Source organism: Zeus faber (assembly GCF_960531495.2).
Source record: "Zeus faber genome assembly, chromosome: 1".
In the NCBI taxonomy this organism is placed as follows: domain Eukaryota; kingdom Metazoa; phylum Chordata; class Actinopteri; order Zeiformes; family Zeidae; genus Zeus; species Zeus faber.
The window spans coordinates 53,187,573-53,211,855 of record NC_137193.1 but is presented as its reverse complement, the minus strand read 5'-3'; the positions used below and the strand labels follow the sequence as shown (position 1 = coordinate 53,211,855).

At 41.1% G+C, this 24,283-nt stretch overlaps 3 protein-coding genes across 3 annotated transcripts; all 3 read left to right on the top strand.

Annotated features, from left to right (window-relative positions):
• Positions 1-2,042: 2,042 nt before the first annotated feature.
• On the top strand, positions 2,043-9,569 carry LOC307227961 (uncharacterized protein; the record flags this gene model as incomplete). The annotated part of the gene is made up of 9 exons (XM_079997409.1): positions 2,043-2,136; positions 4,346-4,491; positions 5,181-5,312; positions 6,294-6,425; positions 7,183-7,269; positions 7,361-7,408; positions 7,680-7,742; positions 8,372-8,462; positions 9,187-9,569. 9 exons carry the CDS (start codon positions 2,043-2,045, stop codon positions 9,567-9,569), a joined length of 1,176 nt encoding a protein of 391 aa, XP_079853535.1.
• Positions 9,570-12,199: 2,630 nt separating this feature from the next.
• LOC307227952 (uncharacterized protein) lies at positions 12,200-20,754 on the top strand (the record flags this gene model as incomplete). The annotated part of the gene is made up of 15 exons (XM_079997399.1): positions 12,200-12,800; positions 13,710-13,818; positions 13,963-14,018; positions 14,180-14,217; positions 14,353-14,390; positions 14,633-14,765; positions 14,973-15,132; positions 16,816-16,972; positions 17,433-17,449; positions 18,409-18,469; positions 18,859-18,901; positions 19,212-19,374; positions 20,167-20,200; positions 20,308-20,345; positions 20,625-20,754. The coding sequence occupies 15 exons, from the start codon at positions 12,200-12,202 to the stop codon at positions 20,651-20,653; spliced, it is 1,677 nt and encodes a 558-aa protein (XP_079853525.1). The 3' UTR covers positions 20,654-20,754.
• A 1,028-nt stretch (positions 20,755-21,782) lies between these two features.
• Positions 21,783-23,239, top strand: LOC307227942 (peroxisomal membrane protein 11C-like; the record flags this gene model as incomplete). Its single annotated transcript, XM_079997387.1, has 4 exons — positions 21,783-21,845; positions 21,969-22,345; positions 22,477-22,545; positions 23,029-23,239. 4 exons carry the CDS (start codon positions 21,783-21,785, stop codon positions 23,237-23,239), a joined length of 720 nt encoding a protein of 239 aa, XP_079853513.1.
• Positions 23,240-24,283: the final 1,044 nt, after the last annotated feature.

Below are 24,283 nucleotides of genomic sequence, written 5' to 3'. Positions count from 1 at the left end.
ACTTGTTGACACAAATATTCCTACGTTAGTAAGAATGATCATGCACAGGAGAGGAGCGCTAAAAAAGTGGAAAAAGCAGTAGAGCTGGAGTCTAGTTCTCACCACAGTTGATAGTATTAGTGCCGTCAATTGAATCTTATAAGCAGCTGTTTCAAACCACTGAGATACTAATCTGTCAAAATAACGGATACCACTTATGGATTGGAGGGGCGGTCGGGTTAAGTCACGACCCGAACATCATTTAGGATTTGAATAGTGAATGAATAGTGCGGCGATCCACATTTCTGTTGTACATGTTAAACACAAAACAAACAAGAAGATAAAACAGGGCTGAAACCCCGATTAGATAAGAATCTGAAATAGAACTGAAATAATAGCAACGGATTTCCTCAGCGTTCAGAATATGGCAATGCAATGCAAATAGGCTCAATGATAACCTCATAACCTGATCATCTTTCTGACCATCGACCGTTTTTTTGTCTCTGCATGAGAAGCTGGAGGCAAAAAGGAAAAAGTGGAGTTGAATTGATGGGAGAAACGCTGTGAACCTTGTTTTGACACTCACTCTTTGTAAAGAATTCAGTGGATCTAGCGTGCTGTGCTGGTCATTATCAGTCAGTTCATGTCTTCAGGTTTCCAGCCTGAAGACATGTTCCGCTGACCTAAATCCGAGTTTTCCTATTGTTTTAATAATTTTTTTTTTTTTTCCCGAAGATATTTGGTTGAAAGCTTTGGTTAATCTGCTGGAAAATCTCTTCCTGCGCACTGTCTTTGTACAAATTTGCCAAGCTGCCCTGAGAACCGGGGGGGGGGCCTTTTTGGCTTATCAAACATGAGTCAACAGTTTGCTGTGACTTCCTGTGACTGACACGGCATGAAGCCACCCTACATTAACAGTTACGTCTCCTGTCTAAGTGTTTCTCAGTGAGAAATAGAGTACCTGTTTTCGCTCTTTACAAAGTTTATTATTATTTGAGCTGCTTTTCCGATAATGTAGTGCTTGTTATACACATACACGTGGAAAAGAAACAACATAAAATACAACATTTCTCTCTTGCATCCAAGCCAGAGCAATAATCCTAAAATAAAGTATGATATCATCATGAAATATTTCATTTTGATCGATTTCTTGTTGAAATTGAACTTTTCTTTTATGTTCAATATTTTTTTGTATATCTCATTGTGTTACCTGGTATGAAGCGTCATCACAGCCCACCACATTCCATCAGAGCACAAGCAAAAAACAAAAACAAAATCAGAAAGTTAATAACATTCTCTCACCTCAAATTCAATGACCTGGTCAGCAGAGGTAGCTCCAATTTTGAGACACAGCTTGGTCAACCACAGATAAGGTTTCATCCAGGTGAAGTACTGGCGATGTTATGCATGTCACTGGTTTTCACATGGCCGTGAAGCTGTCGTATTACAAAGCAAATGTTGGGGTGTCTGTGTGTGTGTGTGTGTGTGTGTGTGTGTGTGTGTGTTAGTGTATGAGGGGGTGTATGCTTGTCTACACAAACAAATCCCACAGGGGATGAAAACCGCATGATCAGGACCTCCTACAAAGACTACACGTGTAGGCTTGGAGGCTTCCAAGCGGATGTCACTAATTCACCACTTTGAACCTTGACCACGAGGAGTTTCACTGGACTCCGAGGAAACTTGTCGTTAAACTTGTAGTGGCCAGAAAATCTGAGCGACGTTCCAAGCAGGTGAGATTCACGGAAGCCTCCGTCTTACACCGCAAAGAATTACTTATTGAACGCATGAAAATTTATCCCACAAAATATCCGCACAATTCAGGATCTCATTTCCATAATGTCACACAGTTCATTTTCGTTAGGAATCCAATGCAGAGTGAGTAATAATCACAGTCGTTTAGTGCCGTCGTCTCCTCAGAAAATATCAACTTGACTCAGAACGCCACATTGCAAGCGACAGCGTTATCTGGATGGTTAACTGGACTTTTCTTGAGAGAATGGCTGTGAGTCGCTACCCCTCTCGGTATGTCTAAACAGGCTGTGTTAGGCAACAACACAGCGATGGAGACAGACCAGGAGGCGGCAGGCCCAGCTGGTAGCTGTCCTGTCACAGGCCAGGCACCCATCAGGACCTGGCTGCCCTCCAGCAAGAGAGGTAAGGTGCTGCACAGACATTGACTTTAAATGGAGCTGTTTGAGCCTTTCCGTATGAAGAGGTGGTGTCCACAGCACTTTGCACCCCGCTGGTGTTCACAACATGCTATTTCTGGGTATTTTTGTGAACCATGTCATCGACCGTTCTTTATAAACGACACAATCGGTCCTCGTTCAATCATCATTCATACTTTTATCTAATACAGGTAAGTTTCATTTAGGAAGATTTGAATGTACTGTATATTTAATACAACACAGACTATTTATTCTATTATATCATTATAGAACCTAGAATCGCAATTGTGGTGCCGCCCTTTGTCGCCTCGTGTCGATTACACACATTTTAGTAATTTTAGAGCCCATAGAGCTTTTTGTGCGTGTCATGACATTTCATTGCATATACGGTATGTATGACCGTATGTATATGTATGTGACAAATAATCACTTGAACTTGTAAGAAACGTCCTTGTGAAATGAACTGAGGCTTGTGGTACCTTCCTCTAGTTTGACCTCATGAAAACACTTGCACAATGGTGCAAGCCAAAGAAGTCGTTCTCCACATAAGTCTGCCCAGTGTCACGGAGCAGAATGTGCAGCTCCTAATTGTCGCACACTGACTTTCCGCTGGGTTGTCGGGTGGTCCCAGAATGCACCTTTTTCATTTCCAGACTGTTTATTCTAGTTTCAGGGGGACAATTCACTCTGTCCTTTTTTACCGGCAGTGAGTGTCGATGTCCACGTTTCCATTCTCAGGCCCTCTCAACCGTTAAGGAACATTTCCAGCCTTGTAAGCACTCTTTTGAAGTTGATGGCTATCTGTTTATACTATAGATGTGATCTGCATTGGAGCTCAGATCACGGGACGTTCGATGACAGCTGTTTTGAGAACAGCATGACAGATAGTCAAGGAGGCTGTTAAAAAGTACATCTCCTATAATCTCATTTACCTACGCTGATGGGTTAACCGTTAACCGACTGGACCAATGATTCATTTTACAAGAATTTGATGACTTTAGAAAAAGTTTGAAATCCACCTCTAAGGCCATCACGTCGAGACAAAGCAAAATAACTGTCAAATCAAACTCACGTAAGGTCCTTGGAGTCCTTTTGGCTCCTGTATTTAGCATAGTAAGCGAGATTCATCATAAAGCATTAAGATACAAACCTGTTAGAGGAAAAAAGGTCAAAATAACCGTGTCATCACAAATCAAAAACAAATCTTCAAGGATGAAACCCCCCATTGAGGATACAAACACAGACTGCTTGTCACGGTAAATCAGTACGCTGGCTTTGGCTCGTTTGCAGGAAGTGTATTCTGTTTAAAGAAATGTTTTGGACAACTCTACAAGGAGATTTGTCAGCGCACTATTAAAAATAATGGATCATTTTCAACATCAGTGCATTTAGTTGAGAGCACATATATGTATCTATCACTACTAACAAGCTGCAAATCAGCAGATGAAGGCCACTGAAATGTTATTGAACTCCAGCGATGCTGTTAAGAAAACACCAACCTTTGTCACCGTGGTACGCACACACCTCTTACGCTGACAATTTCCTCGTTAACACGCTCAGTTCCAGGCAGCGTGATAAAACATTGACCAAGGTGAGGGGAATCAGGAGGTTTTGGAACATCAAACAGATGCTTACTCTGCAATCTGCTCCGCCGCACGCACCCAATCACCAGCACGCTCGCGTTCGTGCAAATACGTGAACAGACACAGTGACATTACACTCACACAGCGGCCCATGTTTATGGAAAATAATCATATATGGCATATTGAAATCACACTCAATTGCACACAACACATAGACACACTCATAAACACAAATTGCGCCCATTTGGGCTTCTCTGCCGGTTCAGGGTTCTTCTGTGGCTGCCGTGCTCTGGGCTTGGAGTGTTCTTGTAGCTACAGGTTTCATGTCTAGCTGTGAAGTTTCTTTCTGCTTCCTGGAGACATTATGATGGTGACTCTACTTACTTCATACACCACCGGCGTTAATTGCGGAACAATCCCGTGCACGTGTGGGGTGACTCATCACACACACACACACACACACACACACACACACACACACACACACACACACACACACACACACACACACACACACACACACACACACACACATGCGCACGTACGCACACATTATTCTACAGTTATTCTGGTTTAGTCCACACCCTGACAGCCTTCTGCTCATGTTCCCAGGGGCCACAGCAGCCAGAACGCTGACTGAACCAGCTGCACGTTTCCAAGGTGAGGGAGTTCGCTACAAGGCCAAACTGATCGGGATGGACCGAGTCCCACAGGCCCAGGGAGACAAAATGTGCTTGGACTCCATGATGAAACTCAAGGTACCCCATGGGGAAAGAGTTGTACACAAAACCACCCTGACAAAACAAAACCTCTCCTCAGTGCTAACGACATTCTTATCATGAAAATGAATAAATGGGAAAGAAAACATCTGATATCCCTTAATGTGCTTACGAATCATTAACTAAAATGATCCTTTCCCTGCATGAGGATGAGGAAAAAGGGGTTTTCCTTTTTTTTTTTTTTTTGCTATAATTAAATTGTTGTTATTTCTTGGGTATTGTATCTTTGTACTGGAGTTTTAAAGCCTATTGATGTACCGTCCCACTACGTCTGCACTGGACGATATCCCAGAGTGCAAATCAACCAAAGATCACATGTAAACCCAGCTATGAATAAGATTTGGTGTTCTGGATCAACGCCAAGTCCAGCGTTTCCCTTGACCTTAGACCACCAGAGATCTAGTATAAGCCCCGTTCTCTGTGTGTGTGAGTGTGTGTGTGTGTGTGTGTGTGTGTGTGTGTGTGTGTGTGTGTGTGTGTGTGTGTGTGTGTGTGTGTGTGGCGGGGGGCTTGCTCTCTAAGGGCCTGGAGATAGCGTCTCGGAGCCATGGAAAGCACAAGCAGAGGGTTTGGCTCAAGATCTCCAGCAGTGGACTGAAGATAGTTGATGAGAGGAATGGGGTGAGTTGTATAACAACTAAAATGGGCAATAATTGGTTCCATGGAAGGGGGGGGGGGGGGGGGGGGGCTTGCTCTCGAAGGGCCTGGAGATAGCGTCTCGGAACCATGGAAAGCACAAGCAGAGAGTTTGGCTCAAGATCTCCAGCAGTGGACTGAAGATAGTTGATGAGAGGAATGGGGTGAGTTGTATAACAACTTAAATGGGCAATAATTGGTTCCATGGAAGGGGATTTCAGATAGGTGATCCAGGAAAGTCATGTGAAATTTGATTTAGTCTGTTTTCCTTATTGCCAAACATGATTATTTCAGTCTTGTCACTATCAAATATTAGAAAGTTTAGTGGGATCCATTAATTCTATCTATGCATTAAATCAATGTGTGATAAATATGTGCTCAAGTGGGGACATGTGGATATTGAATATCTAAAAATCCAGCGCACTCCAAAATTATACTGAAATAAAAGTACTTTTACTTTGAAAAGTAGTTCTACAAATAACAATTTGAGCATGACTAATAATATATTGAGTCTAACAGAGTGGAAATGGGTATTCCTATTGGTCTTCCTCACTACTTGAAAGATGCCTGGTCTGCTCACACCCAGAAAATTATACATTTAATCCTGGAAAAAGGCCCATAAGTCATTTTCTTGGTGTTTGCATTAAATCAATTGGGTTTTTTCCCTCAAAGCAACTTTGGTGTTTAATTATGTATCTGTTTTTATTCATGTAACTGCAATTGAAATAAAACACACATTAAATATCTAGCTAAAGTAAATTGTGCTATTGAAATGTAATAATTGGTTTATTATATGTATTTTCTATTTATTCTTTTAAAATTGTTATTCTACTCAACTTTTTTTATTTTTTATTCACTTTTTAGTTTGTTTATTTTTTTATTCTATTTTATCTTGTAATTATTTTTTATTCTCAATTTTTCCGGACTGTTAAGCTGTTTTATTTTAAAATGCTAATGGTCTGTAGTGAAACACGCCAAACCTTCACCAGAAGAAATTCCTTGTATATGTAAATGTACCTGGCGAATAAAACGGAACCCTCTGAAGTTTCCCTGAGCGAGACAATGTAAATCCCAACTCATTATGAGATTCTCTTCCGATGAGATTGTGCACTAGACATGTTACAATTCAACGTGTATTTTCGCAGGTCACAGTGTATGAACATGAGAGCAGCAGGATCAGTTCCCTGAGGAAGGATGAGACGGACCCCAGAGCTCTGGCCTACGTCTACCAGCAGCAAGACGCCTTCACCCTGTTCTACATCAAGACCAGCAACCTGGTAACTGGACACTCATCTTTGGTTTACTGACAATGATAAACAATTATGACTATGACTTGACAACGAAAGAAAGAAAGAAAGAAAGAAAGAAAGAAAGAAAGAAAGAAAGAAAGAAAGAAAGAAAGAAAGAAAGAAAGAAAGAAAGAAATGACAAAAACAGCTAGAATTTATAATAATAAATAAATATTTTTATTAGCCACCTTGGTACCAATGTTATTGTTCATATTATTTGAGTTTAACACAACACCTTATGTTGGAGAAACTAGATTGTGGATTGTGGTGAGAGGGGTTGACTTTTCGAATACTTGGGTAATCTGGGAGTAAATAACTTAGAAATACTTTTCCCTCCTCCTCAACAACCACAGATCTGCTCTTGAACCAGATGGAGACATTTTTTTTTTTTAAATCCTATATTTGATCTTTTTCCTTCTTTTCAAAAAGATGCCATCTTATAAGAAACGACCATTCAGTGTATTTGTTATACATTATACAGTGTGTGTCTATATGTGGCTCTACTGTATATGCCGTCTGTATTATTGGTGGCAGGGTCCGCCATTCCCAGTAAGAATGCACTAATGAAGCAGTGGGGTGGTGAATGGAATTCTGTGATTTGTAACAACCTCATGGCATTGACACTCTAAGTGGATAACAACAGAGGATTCCACCGGAGAGCAGTACCTGTATGGAGTGGTGTGTAAAAGTGTGTGAAATATTGTTGTTGGGGAAAAACTTTTTTGTAATTTTGAGTGTTTGAAAGGCAGATCCTGTTCTGGATGACATGAAGGAGGTCTGCCAACGTCTAGACCAGGAGCCACCACAGGAGCCCGTGGAGACACAGACACAAGTAAAAAGAACCTATTTCCCTGTGCTTTCATGTCAAGAGACTCATGATGCCCAATGAACCGAAAAATCATCCCATCTTCTTCTTTTCCCAGAACAGTTCATTGTTGCTCTTGGATGAGACTTCTGAATTCCTGCCAAGGGTAAGAAAAGAGAAAGACATAAAGAAGTAGGTTCAGCTCAGTCCAGTGAAGACTTGTAATCTCTAGAATAAGATGATTCAGAAAGTAAAGTCAAATATTGTCTAAGCAACAAGTTCTCTCTTATTTTCTTCTCAATTACCCCATAGTTATATTACATGACATCATGGAATTTAGCACACGCTTTAATTCAATGCGACTTACAATATATATTGGTATAGTTTGATACTGTTTATGAATCTACGCAGTCACTCTGTCTATTTGTTTCTTCAAGGTCCCGGGCGATGTGGACTTGTCCGACCCAAGGCTACAGTCCTCACCGGAACAACAAAGAGAGGTATATTTGGACATCACAAGAGAACGTCACTGCACCCAAACAGTACTGGTGTAGATGCCATCTGCCACTGTTAGTCTCAAAACATGGCCTCAGCCCCCTAACCTTAGCCACTACTGGTATCACTTCTTACCCTAGCTGTCCTGGAGCTTTCTGGTTCTGGCTCTGGCTCTGCTTCATTCCAAATAGAGGCAGCGTGGCTTGTCACACACTTTTAGGTCACTTCTAATTGCAGTAGAGATACATATCCCTTCAGAACACCCCCCCCCCCCCCCCCAGAAACAGCAATACTGCCCAAAAAAATGGTAATAAAAACTGAACTAATTTTAAAGAAATGTCATTATAAAATAGTCCATGTCATCTGTTATTTTCATAACATGATCATCACGTCTCTCGAAAAGTTAAAACTTCTCTCTTAACTGAAAAGAAAAACATTAATTTTCCTCTGTTTCTTTTAATTTAATCATATTTTTCGCTGGATTCAGGGAGATGTTTTACACCTGCTTTCAATCCGACCTTTCACCTCCCCAGTGTCGTACCTGTAGGTGATGCAGAAATTGAGGCTTATTCCGTTGCTTCACTCTGTAAATCGGGAGATCACAGGCTTTGCTTTTCCCCCTGCTCCTATTTAGGTGTCGTCCAATGATGAGTTGATGGAGATATTTTCTGTCCAACTGCAAGAGCCCATGAAGAGCAGCCAACACCCAGGCGGCAGTCAACCTGGTGAGTAAACAGCTAGAGCATCCAATTCCACCAGACACGTTCTTCAGTGGATTCCAAACGGCCAAGAGGGTTGAGAGTTATTGTACTCACTATAACCTGCTTCTATTTTAGGAATAAAGCCATCCTGGGCTTCAGGTCAAGTGCTTTATGATACAGTATATTCCTGATATATATCTGTTTGCATAGCCTGCCACTCTTGTCATTCATATTATGTGGTGAATTATTACAAAATAATTCTGGACAGTTGAGAAATGGCTTGATTTCCTCCATCCTGTTTCCTATATTTAGATTTATATTCTTCTCATGATTGTATTAACTCCAGACCGTGTTGGCTCGGAACCAACTCTGGATCAAGCTCTTACGTGACATAAATCTACGGAATGTTTACTTAACCACACACTGGGGTTATAGTTTACGGCCATTATAACCTTGACAAAGAGATAGATAGATGTTTTGGGAATGTGCACAGCGTTTAAAGGGTATCACAACAACAAGAAACTGTCTCACGGTTTATCTCCATCTCACTCAAGATGCACTGGATTCCCATGTTTCAAGATGCATTTTTCACAGTATCTCTGGAGAGTGAGCTGCCCTGCCTGCCCTTGCCAGGGAGAAGAAAAGATACGCATTGAGAAGCACACAGGAGCCAGAGAAACATAATTGATTTTTAAATGTCTTTCCTTTCCCCTGCATTTAAGGTCATTATCTTCTAATTTCTATCCAGGATCGCCACAGCAAACCCTCTCAGTTGCCCAGATCCTCTCCAACTACCCTGCACCACCAGCAGGGGGCACTCCCTACTCATCTCCCACCGGCACCACACCTTGGAGCCTGACAGGGCCTCTCCAGGGCCTCTCCAGCCTGTCCCCAGCACCCACCGGCCAGTGGGTCGGGCCGGCCCCTTGGCCCCAACAGCCAGGGGGGCTGACGGCGTGGGGACCCACGGGAGGCCAGATCCAGTCCTACGGTCTGAACCATCTGCCCGGGGTGTATCTCAATGCAGGAAACCACATGTACGCCCCAGCTGGAGCACCAGGGCCACAGCAGCCCCCCACAGTGTCCCCCACAGTGTCCCCCACCACTCCACACCAACCCTCCCTGCTGTGAAATGCACAAATTGTTTGATAAAAGTTTGATAAATCTCAGGAACACTGGTGTTACTCTCATAATTTTTATGTCAATTACTTTGGATTAAAGCTTTGTGTTTCTGGCCAAAAAAATGTAATGTTTCATATCCTAAAATTACTGAAATCTAAATTAAGTTTAAATTAACTGAAGTCATGCATACATTTCTCTTTCAAGTCTATATTATTATCCTCAACCCTTAACATAATTTAGCAACAGTTATTTTTCCGCATCCAAAACAAAGAAAAATTCACTCCATTTAGAAAGTTTTAATTTGAGGCAGTAAACTATTCAGTAAATGAAGTAAATGGTCAAATCAATACATTTTACAATTAAAATCAGGAATGAGTATAATTTTTTTTAAATTTAATTACAAAAGCTATATTTCAAAATTGAATTATTCTTGTTCATAATACTTTTGTATTATTATTTAAAAATAGAATAAAATGATAAAAAAAATAATAATTCCTTTGCTTTGAACTTCACCCGGTGATGCAATGCCATAGTAACACCGATGACATCGTAATAAGTGGTTTTTCCACACGTGCATCTGGCGCTTCTGTTTCCCGAAAGCCCTGACCCCTCATTCACCTCCAGATGAGCCGCGCCTTCACCTTGCTTTGGTTTTGTTGAATTGTTTTGTTTCGTCTGGATTGGCAGGTGATGTTTATTTCTCGCTTTCACGCTCACGGTTCGCTCTCCTCTGTTGCCGCCATCCAGAGACGTTTGACACCGTTTCCTCATTTGCAGTGAGTGCTGCAGTTATGCAGGTCATGTTGGCAAACAGTGCAGCTCTCTAGAGGAATAAAGAACAAAAGGCAGAACATGGAATGCTTCACTGTCTGCTCAGCTCGGGAGTAATAATAACACTCTGTGAGGCCAGCATGGTAAGAAGAACAGCATTTACCAAATTATTACATTAATACAGTACCTATTAATCCAAAAAAGATATGCTCTTCCAAAGTCAAAACCTTCATAATTGCTTGATTCTACCTTGAGCCTTTCTCTCCCACTCTCTCTCTCTCTCTCTCTCTCTCTCTCTCTCTCTCTCTCTCTCTCTCTCTCTTTCACACTGTCTAAATGGTGTTTAAAAAAGTACTTTTCAGCTGGTTGAATTTGGTGGCTTCATGTACAGTATCTATGAATAACTTCGCTTGAAACCTAACACCCAGAGCTTTATTTGTTTCTGCATCATCTTAATGATGAGGGTAATGTTCACTTACAGTTCTATTTAACGTGAAAAGAAAGATTATAAATGGTCAGAGGTAAATCCCCAGTCCGATGAAGAAATGATTTTGGTGTGGTTTCAACTTCTCCGACAACAACAAAAAAAAAAAAAGTCCAGGTTTGCACCAACAAGGAACTGTGGCTCCAGTTAATGATTTACTCACTCAGGGCTGCTACTGTGAGTCCGTGTTTCACCACTCAAAGTTTAAATACTACAAATACAAAAATACTTTAAGGGGAGAAAAGTGTTGTATTAGTGTAATAGTGTAATAGCTGTCAAAAAAAACATTAGAAAAAGGAAAAAGAAAAGAATAAAGAACATTTGTTTGGTTTTTTTTCGTGGGGGATTGCTGTTGTATCACCTGATTCAAACTGATCATTATTTACCTGATAATATCATTAACAATTGTATAATCAAAAAATATTAACTCAACATATACATGCCTTTCACTTCTTGATATTTGTGTGGGAAAAAAAAAAGAAGTTGCTTAGAAGTTGGTAAGATCATGTAACATGGATGGGAACTGAGGCACAAAGAGAAGAAAAGTTGTTTTTGTGGAACCGTGTGCGGCGTGTTGGGCGCATTTGCCAGCTGCGGTATGGCGTATCAAATGTGAAAATCTGCAGGAGACCCAGTTTTATCTCAAGTAGGAATCAGAAGACTGTCTGTTGTGGTGCACAGACCTGTTGGCCTTCTTCGTTTTTGTTGCACCTTATGACAGGAGGAGAGGTATCTTGAGCAGAGCATGCAGCCCATTGGCCCGGTGGTGAGAGTGGGGGTTGTTGCCACGGCAATCGGTGCAAAGCCCTCGTTTGGGTGCATAAAAGTGTGGTTGGGTCCCACTTCCTACTCTCACTAAGGTTTTACTGGTGTCAGGACATCACTCGTCTTGTTAAATCACACTCTCACAGGCTTGAAAAATGAGGTTCTAAAACAACCCCAAATAATGAAAATAAATTTAGTTTTATGCTTTCCAGGGGTTCTTTTCTAAGCCTTTCACATTCAAATTCAATTAATTTGTTTATTGCTATTGGTACACATGTCTTTGAAATATACTGAGTCTATTGAAATTAAAGGCTGATGGAGCTCTATTGTGATATTGTTGATATTGATATTGTTATGGTTTTTTTTATCAGTGTATTTAGGTTATAGTTATTCAGATCCTGCAATGACCAAAAACACACAGGAAACACTGTTGCAATGCACATTCTCCCCCTGCAAAGACACGTGTGTGTGTGCGCGCGTGCGCGAGTGCGTGCGTGTGCGTGTGCATTGCTCTGTGCTGTATTGCTCACTTCCTCATCATGAAACAGAACAGTAGTGGTTGACTTTCATCCTAACCCTATGTTGTCATCAGGAGGAGAGCTTAGACGTCAAGGCTCTGATGGCCAAATTCAGTGCCAAGGCACACGCCGGGGAGGAGATCGCCCGTGACAACGGACCCCACAACCACCCTGCCCCAGGATTTGCCAGAGGAGGCCTATCAAGGCCCGGCGTTACAGAAAACGGACGTCTACGAAACAAAATGTTGCCCATGGTCACTCCCAAACTTCCCGGCCAAAGCCCGGTAAGGTTCCCTAGGTCGCCTATGGCAGAGCAAAGGGGATACTCTCCCCCTCGATCCCAGCTGCCCCCGGAGAGGTTTCCTCGAACGGCTCAGTCGCCTGTCAGTGACACATCTTCTCAGGCGTTAGATTCTGGTCAAATCCGGCTGACAGGGCAGCTGCTGCAGAACATGATGCTGGTGCAACAGAGGCCGCAGAGCCTCCAGCTCCCCCCCAGCGCTCCCTCGCCGGGTGCGGTCCGACAGCCGCCCGGCCGGAGGAGCATAGCAGAGGCCACTCCTCTGAGGAGGCCTCTTCCCCCTGAAGGGCCCCTGCCCATGAAGCCCAAACGTCCACCAAATATCAACCTGAAGCCATATCTGAGGAGCCCTAAAGCACCACAGCCTTCACCGGCACACCCAGGCCTGAAGGAGAATGACGGTAAGCCTGAAATTAGGTGGAACTGTGTGTTGTTGGCCTTTGTGTTTGGGATTTATTGGAATTACAGTTCCTGCACCTTAAATCGTTGTTTTCTGTGGCGACTTGATTAAGGAATTTCAAATGCTTCATCAAAGGATTATGATGCATCACAGTAATATATTTGACAAGATGAATGTTAAATGTGTATCATAGTTTAGAAAGATGACACATGAGATTCTAATTATTTCATTCTAATCTACTATACACAGAAACGGGTATTTCGAATTTAATGATGGTCCCTGATATACGTACTTCATCCCATTCTCTGTCAAACATGAATTGTAACTATATTTACACAATAACCCAATCAAACAAACAACATTATGTCCACTGCATTGGTCACATGAACGGAGTGATGCCATTGGTAAAACACTGAATGTTACAGAAATTCCACGATTTGGAATCTATCATCCAGTGTTTCTTACATCCATATTTAATGATATTGCAAATACAAATGCATCATTATGACTATGACTAATAAGATCTAAGTCATTGATTCCCAATCTGAGATTCCAGACCCGTACAGGGGGTCACCAGACATCTTGGGCCTTGAGCAAATTGAGACAAAACGTCTCCTAATCTTCAAATATTGGCTGAAGATTTAATATAAATTGTAACATAATCCATGTCTTCATGCTCTTCATCTATATTGTATGCCCTCAAATCATCCTCTCTCCACTATGTACAGTAAATAGCAGAAAATCAGGCATCAACAACAAAAATATATTTTTCGTTTTGTGTTCGACTTTTATCAGATTCGATTTAGGGGTCTTTCTTGAACCCCTGATCTGGGTAAAGGTTTGGAGCCCATTCATAACTGTAAAGGAACAGATAGAGCAATGTGCGTTGTTTTTTTTTAACTTTTCCCAGGGTCTCAAGGTTTTGGAGGCAGAAAAATGTCTTTGCCCGGATCAGTCCTCCCTCCTGGGGTGCCGCGACCTCCCCCCAAACCCACCCCGACACCGCAGCTTAGCGCCGAGTTAGTACACAGCGTTTAAAAATAACTATGGCTCAAAGCATTTTTTTCTTTAACTTATTTATTTCACATTATCAGTAAGAATATGGCTTATATGTAACATTTTGGTGAAATATTGCTAAATAATGATAAATGTGTGTTCCACAGTCACAGGGAAGAAAATGAAGATACGTACGATGATATCGGGAGCACGGACCAGAGAGGTATGTCACACTATTCTTTCAATGTGTAACTAAAACCACTACGTGTGTATTGAAAGTTGTGACATTTAATACATACACCGTTCTGGATTGAAACTTCATCATTCGGCTTCTTTTTTTTTCTTTCGTTGTTTGTTTTTTGCCTCTTTCTCACTGATCCATAGACTCCTGGGCTGAGAAGGGTTCACAGCACACCACCTGGGTGAGGACGCAGCTTTGATCGCATGATCAGCAGCAGCAACGACTAAACTGAAGATTACATATCGTTCGAATAGACCTTTGACAGTAATCGGCCGTGTTCAATCTGAATTCTCTCCTTCTGTGCTTCTCTTTGCAGGCGAGTGACGACAGTGAAGTGTATGACTCTATCAATGAGTAAGTGAAGTGGTTACCTAACTCATATTTAAGCACCATGCAATGTACCCCAGGAGCTGTAGCGTTCATACCCTGGATATAAAAAAAAGCTAAAAAGAATAGAAGGGAAAAAAAAAAAAAGTCATGAAGTTTCCCACAAGGCTGAATCTGACATTTCCAAAATATAACACGTACTTCATTCTAAGAGGAAATACGTTAGACGGCTTCATTTTGAGTGGGATGTCTTCTCCGTCGTTCCGAAGGGATGAGCCGAACGTGAGCCGCCCCGAGGTTCCAGTCAAGTCCCGGTCGCCCACAAAGAAAAACCAGGAGGAAAACCCGAAGGAGAAGAAAGAACGTCAGAAAAGAGAGAACGAGCTGAGGAAAAAATTCCAGGTAAGCATTCACGGCGACTTCAACAAACAGGCGGAGCTGCCTTCGAATACGAAAACACCACCGTTACTAGGACGGAGATACAGACGCCGTGTTCGGCGGTTAATGGAAATGCAACAGCGCACGGAACAGGAACGTGATTCAGTTCTACCAGACATGAAGTTACGTGACAGCTAACCCTCGCCCCTGCCCTCTGCTCCTGTCCTCAAGCTCGAGGGGGAGGTGGAGGTCATCCACACAGCCAGGGTGCGGCACGACTGGCAGGGCAGGAAACTGGACCTCAGCGTGAGGGAAGGGGAGAACGTGGAGATAATCCGGGTAAAGAACAACCCAGGCGGCAAGTGGCTGGCTCGCACGTTATCTGGCAAATGTGAGTCTCACAGTGGAGTTCAATTGGAAGAATGTGACGTTTCTTCTCTCTGTCATGAGAAAAAAAGCAAAATAATTTGAAATCTGCACCAAATCAAATGTTCTGAAGTATTATCTGTGTGTAAAGTACCACTACTGGTGTTCAGTGTATCTTGTTAACAGTGATTTGGCAACACATTTTAGATGAATGGATGGACGGAATGATGGAAGGGCGCATGGATGGATAGATGGATGGATTACCTGATCCCCAGGATCAATAAACTGTTATCTGGTCTTGGCTTATCTTGTGGGCGGATGGACGGACTGATGGTTCGACTGACAAATGGATGGACAGAAGGAAGTATGGCTGTATAGCGGGATAGATGGAATGTGGAGGAGGGATGAAAGGAATGATGGGCCGGTGAATAGATGGGTGGATAGGAGGACAGACGTATGGATGGATGGACTGATGGACAGACGGACAGACAGATAGAGAGATGGATGGATTACCTGAATTTCACCCCAGGGATTAATAAACTGTTATCTTGTCTAATCTTGTGGACACATGGATGGATGGATGGATGGACCGATGGATTGAAGTGATTTAGAGATGAAAGTGTGAAATACTTGACCACATGTACAGGTATATGGTAGCTGACGTACAGTGGGGTGGTCCTAGGTTGTTGTTTTTTTTCTTTCTTCTGCTTCATGAAAGTCAAATGGTTGCCAAAGAGTCAAAACCATTGAAAAGTGGATGTGGGCTTTTTGTTTTTCCAGCTATATGTGGTATTGGTGATGAATGTTGAATCTCTACTCTACCTCAAATTTGTCCCCTGGTGTGACATGAAAGTTTTTGGGGGGGGGGGGAATAGAAAACAAATCAAATGTATTTCCATGGAAATGGTGATTCTTTATATTCAGGAAACTCCCCCATTCGACCTCACTAAGCACTGAACTTAAATTAAATAGGGATTACGAGCACTTGGAGGAAAATCTTGACGATGCCGTGTTTGTCAGTACATTTTTGCGACCCCAAAGGACGAGGAAAAGAGCCCCCTCCAGTGACAGTGCTCGTAAAGTGGAAAAAAAAACAAAGATAATTCAGGGATAAAACATTTAAAAAAGCTTACCCTCTTTTCACAGCATGTGCCTTTCAAATGCCATCTGCACATCCTGATAAAATTGGGTCCTTTCAATCAAAAAATGCTGTTCAGGATAATGCCTGTTTATATATAACGACATTGTGTCACACCAGAGGATATGGGGGTTTAGGGACCACATTGAACTATTGAGTATTTTCTTTTGGGTTGTTATTTTCATTAACTTTCATTTATATAAATAGACATCTATGAAATAATGCATATTATTATAGATGAACATTCATTCATTCATTCATTCATTCATTACTTATGTTTTTTTATATATATATAAATGCACTAGTGTAATGGAGATATAGAACAAATCTTACGGACATTGTGTCAGTCAACATGATGTCCACGTACACATTAAAGAGTTTTCCCATACTTCACTATTTTAATCATAACTATTGCAGTTTGGTGTTTTTTTTATCGCTACAGTGCCCATATACAAGAAAAAAAAAAACCTCAACAGTGATACGCTTAGAACACATTGACAAAGCCCCGTAGGCCTACGTGATGAGCTCAACACCGGCCTTGTTCTCCGTCTTGTTGCCCCCACCTCGCAGACGGCTACATCAGCAACACGTGCGTGGACATTGACTACGAGGAGGTGAAACGCCGAGCCCTCCAGTCCCAACGATTGGACAACCCTTTGCCCCCACCGCTGCCAGACCCCCTGCCGCCCAGGGTACGTCTGGATGTGCCCTCCCATTGCACGGACAGGTAGAGCACCTACACCTGCACACACAAGCCGGGCCCCTGACCCTGTGAGGGACATTGTTGTCCGTACTTACCGCTTTACATTACTTACTACTGTTACCACTGTTGTTATTAGTCATGCCGCAATACTGACACCTGCCATATTGGGCTCACTAGTTTGGGTAGTGCTACTAGATTGCATTGTGATACTAGTTAGCGTCGGGCTACTTCATGTTCACTGGTTTAGATAGATAGTGTGCAGATTTTATTATTTGTATTATTGTATTGTATTATTCTCGAAATTATATTATATTATCGCTTTCTCGACTGCACTCTTTACGCCTGAATTTCCATCCGGGGATTAATAAAGTGTATAAAGTCTTATTTTGTAAGAGTGTAGGTAGCTGCAGTCACCCCTTTCCTCGTAGTGTTTGGTTTTATGTTGTTGGCTGAATTGTTGTTCTCTATCTTCTTTTTACCACAGTGTACCTCAGGGAGATGGTAAGTCACTCTGAAACCCTTTTTTAAGCAACAGTTGTATTTCGGGTTCGGTAAAGACAAGCTGCCGAGGCACTGTACAGTATAAAATAGTCATCTTTAAATAATAATAGTAGCCCTGTGTGCTGGACCCCTCATAAATATAGCTGCAGGCAGCAATACACGGGCGCCATCTTCGTCATGTTAGGTACGTCTTACATTTTGCACTTTTTTCGTAATAAATTATAATTTTCGGGGTACTAGTTTTCCGTTTTGTTCTGAGTACATAATACGCATCATGGAATCCCGCAAAGTAAAGAGGGACACAATACCGCATTTAACACAGGGTTAGATGCAAACAGAATGCTTTCATTTGCAAGAAGCACAAAAGAGATAAGAGTTAAAAAAAAACTAAAAAAAAAACTAAAAAAAAAACGTCAACGTCTACCAGGTACGAGGATACACACACACACATACACCCACACACATGCAGTTTGTAACCACTACAGAGCGATGGAGTCTGCACTACCTAGCTCGCACGACACAAATGGACGTTTGGAACGGCAACCTGCACATTTATAACGAATTGGATGACGATGTCACAAAGCGTCTCACTCTAAAGCTCATCTCTTTCCACACCCCGACCGGGACTCTTTGAAAACTTGCGTTATCGGTGACACTTGAACATTCAGCTACTTCCGGTCAAATTGAATCGTTTTGTCCACTCATTTATGCTCCGTATATGTATCGATATGGGTGAAACTTGAACCACGAAAGGTCTGGGGCGTCTAACGAGACCTCAACCATGTCAGTTGTCATGTTCCTGACACTTTGAGCCTGAAAAATGCCAAGGAGAATAATAATAACAATAATAATTCTAACAATGACAGTAGTAATAATACAAGTTAGAGAAATTACTTTGATATCATTTTCAGTTTAAGTCACCCATTGGTTCCTTTTCTCTCTTTTTCTCTTTCTCCCAGATTATTATGATGATGTTCAAACAATGCACGAGGATTTTCCGCCACCACCTCCTGAAATCTGGTATTTATATTATATTCAACTATCGATAGAAAAAGAGAGTTTATTATAAACTAGGGTTTGCATATATACTACATACTGCATATGATAAGTTATTGATTAAAAAAAATTGTATTATCTGTATGTAATCTAAATTAACAACTGGCTATCTTAACAGCTATCTGTGTTATCAGGTACATTAACAACTAGCTATGTTATCGAGTTCCTTAATAACAGCTATCAAACATCTGCATTAGAGTAACAAGCATCCCTCCCAAATGTACTGAATTGAAAAAAGAACTTGAAATTTTTGAGTGTGAAATTATGGACTAGAAATAATTCTGAGTGAAGCTGAAAATCTGTATGGATGAGAATGCCAACCAATGAATTGTACATTCTTTTTTTTGTTTCAGCATGGACCCAGCAGTGGAGCGGGAGCTGAAAAAGAAGTTTAAGGTACAGTAAAGATCTCCAATACCTATCCAAAATCAACCCAGTGCCTTTGCTAGAACCCAAAGGTCGTTGTTTTGACCTTAATTTAAACATCACAACATAGTTATGGAGGACAGTAGAACTAATGACAGTGTCTCTGGTCATTAGTTGAAGACCGCCCCCACATATGTTACTATATATTTATGATATATTACATTTGCTATATGGATCAATCTACTATATATATGTGTATATATATATATATATGAATCCAAATGATGTGATAGTTGCATGTCCCCATGTATAAACCAAAGCCAAAATCTCCTCCTCCCAGTTGGAAGGACCGGTCAAGGTGCTGCACACCATGATGGTGGACCCCAACGGGGTGATAAGGAGGCCGGGGGGGAAGGACCTCCCAGTGGCGCAGGGAGAGATCCTGGACGTCATCCAGCTCGGCGGGGACAAGAGAGCCCTGTGCCGCAACCAGTTTGGCAAATGTATTCCAATTTATTTTCATAATTCTAATGTATATTCTTAAAAAAAAATAATAATAATAAATAAAAAATAAATCAAGCTGAAGGCCTTCATCACAGGGGAATAGTTTTTCCCACATATGGAATGTGACAAATGTGAAAATATAACCATAAAGTCACAAGGTGATGAACAGTGCTTGTTCATTAGCGGCCAGGTTTCCTGCTATAGTCTCCAGAGTTTTCATTGCACTCAGACGATTAATTACATTATGATGGGATAGAATTGCGGATAGCAACTTTCTGTAAAATGTCATCATGCTGGTCGTGTGAGCTTTTAAGGTTTGGGTTTTTTTTCTGACGGGTGCAAGGCAAACTGACATGGTAAGCTGTTTAGGAAAATGAGTCTGAAGGTCAAGCGGGTACTGTGTTGTAAAGGCTAATCGTAATATTCACAGCACACTTTGCATAAAGGTATTTCTATGTGAACGTCTGTCCTCTCTCAAAATATTTTGGCGCACTACTTCCCCGTTTGGTGATTAAAAGCAAAATAAAACATCACCCTCTGGTGGCAGAATCCGCCGTCCCTAATGTGAGAGGTCCAATCCAAATAACTCTGTATTATCAGAAAAGGTCTTCATTGTGTTGAGTAATAAGTAGTCCAAGAAAGTAAATACATCAATTAATACATAATGAAATTATAAAAATAAAAGTTAGGATGCTTAAAATATGCACAAATAAGTAAATGTGTCGTCATAATATCATGGAGAGGCTTTTTCACTCTGTGTTATTTTAAATGTTGTTTCTTATTTCCTACAGATGGCTATGTGTCCAAATCGCTTCTTCTTCAGATGTAAGTTTCACACTAAAATGTCAACCACTGTCACAGCGAATATAACTCTTGTTTAATAAATGCTGCATGTCAAGCATCGCATTAATCAGTCGAACATTCCTTTATAGGGAAGGGGACATTTATGACGACATTGACCATTTTCACGGTGAGCTGTTTTGGGTTAATTATTAACATATTATGAATCTTTGTATTATATTTGTAAACCAGAGTGGAACGTTCACAAGGTCTGCTACTGCATGCACATCTGTTTTTATAACTATCCACTAACTATCTTTTAATTTCACATTGACATAATTTCAAAGTCATCAATAACTTTTCTTTCCAAATGTTTTATTGGGTTCTCATACATTGTTATCGGCTTTCATACAATTATAACAGTGTTGTCTGTCTCTGAATAGCTTTTCGTTTCTCCTTTACATTTAAGATGTGTATGATAATGACTCTGCCCACTGAAGTCCCATTCCACTGGCCTGTGGAACTTGGCAGCTGACACTGGAGACAGACGTCTTCTGTGGGGTGAAGAGGCTGGGAAAACTGGAAGGGGGATTAAGATAGTTCAACAACCACCCAGACTGTAAATACACCAGTACAAGAACAGAAAGAAATCAAGTACACACAGCAACAAAAACACAATTCTGTACACAAACACACACACACACACACACACACACACACACACACCACAGCTGAGAATAGCCTTGAAGCCACTGTATTGTTTTATAACCTGCTTATAAGAAGAACACACTATTTGCTTTGTTCACTGTCTGAAGTGTTGAAATAATTGTATAAATACATTTATTATAATTACTTCTTATTGTCATCTGTCTCTCCCTTTGTATTTCAATAAAGCAAATCAAATCTATCTGTCTGTCTGTCTGTCTGTCTATCTATCTATCTATCTATCTATCTATCTATCTATCTATCTATCTATCTATCTATCTATCTATCTATCTATCTATGTCTGTCTGTCTGTCTGTCTGTCTGTCTGTCTGTCTGTCTGTCTGTCTGTCTGTCTGTCTATCTATCTACCTGTCTGTCTGTCTGTCTGTCTGTCTGTCTGTCTGTCTGTCTGTCTGTCTGTCTGTCTGTCTGTCTGTCTGTCTATCTATCTATCTATCTATCTATCTATCTATCTATCTGTCTGTCTGTCTGTCTGTCTGTCTGTCTGTCTGTCTGTCTGTCTATCTATCTATCTATCTATCTATCTATCTATCTGTCTGTCTGTCTGTCTGTCTGTCTGTCTGTCTGTCTGTCTATCTATCTATCTATCTATCTATCTATCTATCTATCTGCCTGTCTGTCTGTCTGTCTGTCTGTCTGTCTGTCAATATCTCAGTAAAATCAATACTATTTCAATACATTACTACTAATCGATTTATGGGTGTTCGACTTCTGCAGCAATCCACACATAAACGTTATTCTTATCCAAAATCCAAGTAGAATGAAGGCAGCTCATTATGACAAGGGTATGGACTATTTTCATTTAAATTGTAAACCTGTTCCTGGTTCCACAGTATATTAATTTACAAAACAAACAAAGAAACACAAAGTATACATACCTTGTGTAACTGGCTTTGTAGTCATGCAACCTTCTCTGGAGTGGCTGGAAGGTTTACTTGAATCTCCCAGCGGAAGAGATAAAGTTGTGAGTATGTTATTATTATTATTATTGTTATTATTGTTATTATTATTCAGTTTATATCTAACACCAAAATGCAATAGCTTAATTCAAATGTATGTATTCTACATTCTTCTTTTTGTTGTGCAGATCAGGACTATCTGCCATAGCTCCCAATTGGTCGGGGTCGTCCTGTCCCAGAGGACACCCGGGTCCCAGTCGTCCCAGCTGGGGAAGAGTCTGCTGCTGTCCTCGGCTCAGCTCAGCCACTACAGGACGGTGCTGAGACTCTTCGATGATCTCTCCGTGCTGGCCCACTCTCGCAGCTACGTCCGTCCTCGCACCAAGGAGGAGGACCGTGGCCTCCACTGGATATCGGTGCTGAAAAATGCGGCCGTGCGACTCATGTACCCCTGCGAGCACATTGCCTGGGCCGCCGATGCAGAGCTCATCAAAGCCAAATCTGACAAATGGCGGCTGTTCAGCACCGTGCTGTCTGGAACCTCTCTGCTGCTGGGAATACTCCGGTAAGACCAGTTCACATGAGCGGGAAGCTGGACCTGTCAAGCCTCTCCTCATGGGGGGCCAGAACGGGGAAGATATGACAACAAAACCGGCGGCTGTAAGTTCAAAGTGACAAAGACCTTTCCTCTTACAGGTCAGTCAGGCTTCTCACGCTACTGAAGAAAAGGCTGGAGAGTCGTGACAGAAAAATCGATAGAAACAGGTACGTCACCAGGTTCTCGGCCCTATTTTGAAAGATTCTGTGATATTAGGTACAGTTCAGTGGTTAAACGTGCTGTAGTTTCATTGCGCAAACTCCTCATATATTGTGAGACACTTCGTATAGAAAGCGAAATCCCTGTTAAATCCCTAAAATGTGCAGCAAAGTACAAGGCCTTGGGCTTTACAAATAGATAGGTCCTTGAGGCCTTTTGGAAATATATTTAGTTAAAGCCTAATCTCATTTAAATTCTTACATTTACATAAACATGTGTGGTAATTGTAAATAGACTCGAAAGGTAAATACCTTGTTGACAGTTCTGACATGTGACGCCAGCTACCAGATGGTTTATATAGCAGTCTTACTGGAAGATGGTTGGATATGTGTTTTACTAGAAGTAGACAGTGAAACACTACGAGGGACCTAGAAAATTCAACCATTTTGCAAATGTGAATAAAATGTATATTTTATGATTTCTTTGCACAGTACTTCAAGCCATTCTGAGCTCCCCAGACGGATGAGACAAGAGCTGCTCAGCATTATCAGCAGCATGGCCGACCTCAGTAATGCCATTCACAGGATGCCACCTGGTTTCCTGTGGGCAGGACGATTTCCAAATTGGCTGGTGGGGCTGATGGGCACCCTCTCGTCATTGATTGGTTTGGTCCAGTTTAACACCAGCAACAATGATCAATGAGACAGTGCCTAGCTTCAATGGCCCAATCATAGTTGAAATAGACCTTTTAATAAGTATTGATGGAACATATTTACATTCCTCTGGAAAACCACGTTACTGCCCTAAACCTTCTTTAAGACTGTGTACAATTCTGACTTGCTCTCAGACAAGAGGCCTATGATTTCACCAACAAATCAAATTTTCAACGATAATGATGTGAAAACCGGTCATGTTTACTTTAGGAAGGTTCCAAATAAAAATAATCACTACATATAAAAATTACTCTGAAAAGATTGTATGCTTAATGCGAAGTACAGGGAAAATATTTGTATTTTATTATACTTTGAGTATCGAAATCTTAAACAATGATGGAGTAATAGTTTTAAATCTTCAGTTCTGTGAATGATTTGTGAATATGATGTGGTTAAATGTGGCGTTGAATAATTATATATTGCTGTTTTTCTTTTAATGGAAACACTAATAACTTGTGGCTGCCTGGAGAGGCGCTCCTAGTTGATTATGCGCATTTTTGTATTTTTATCTGTTTTATATCACTGTGTTTGTCCGACATTTTAGGAATTAGTTTCATCAGTTAGTTAGTTTCAGTTAGTTAGCCGGGTAGAAATTCGATTAGCTATTATGTTCGGTTTAGAAACTATTTTGCATAATCTCCGGGTGCGTTGCAAAGACATTTCACTGCATATATGTATGAACGTATGTATGTGACAAATAAACCTCTTGCTAAGAAGAGTAGGGAATGCTGAATATTCACATGTTGGTCCTTAAAACCTATTTCAATGTCTTGAATTATCTTTGACACATTTAATAGTACTTACATTTTAATGTGTGGTCTCAATCAATTTCAGCGTACGCATTTGATCTAATTTTATTTATCCATACATTTATTTTATTGTTTATATTTATCGATGTAAGTTCTTCTGCCCCAGTCAACATTTCAGATATTTTGGTGTTCAATTCCTAAACCTTCCTGAACCTCATAATTACCTCCATGCTTACCTGCTCCACTTACGTTATACTCAACTTCCATACTTAGTGTTGAGAGAA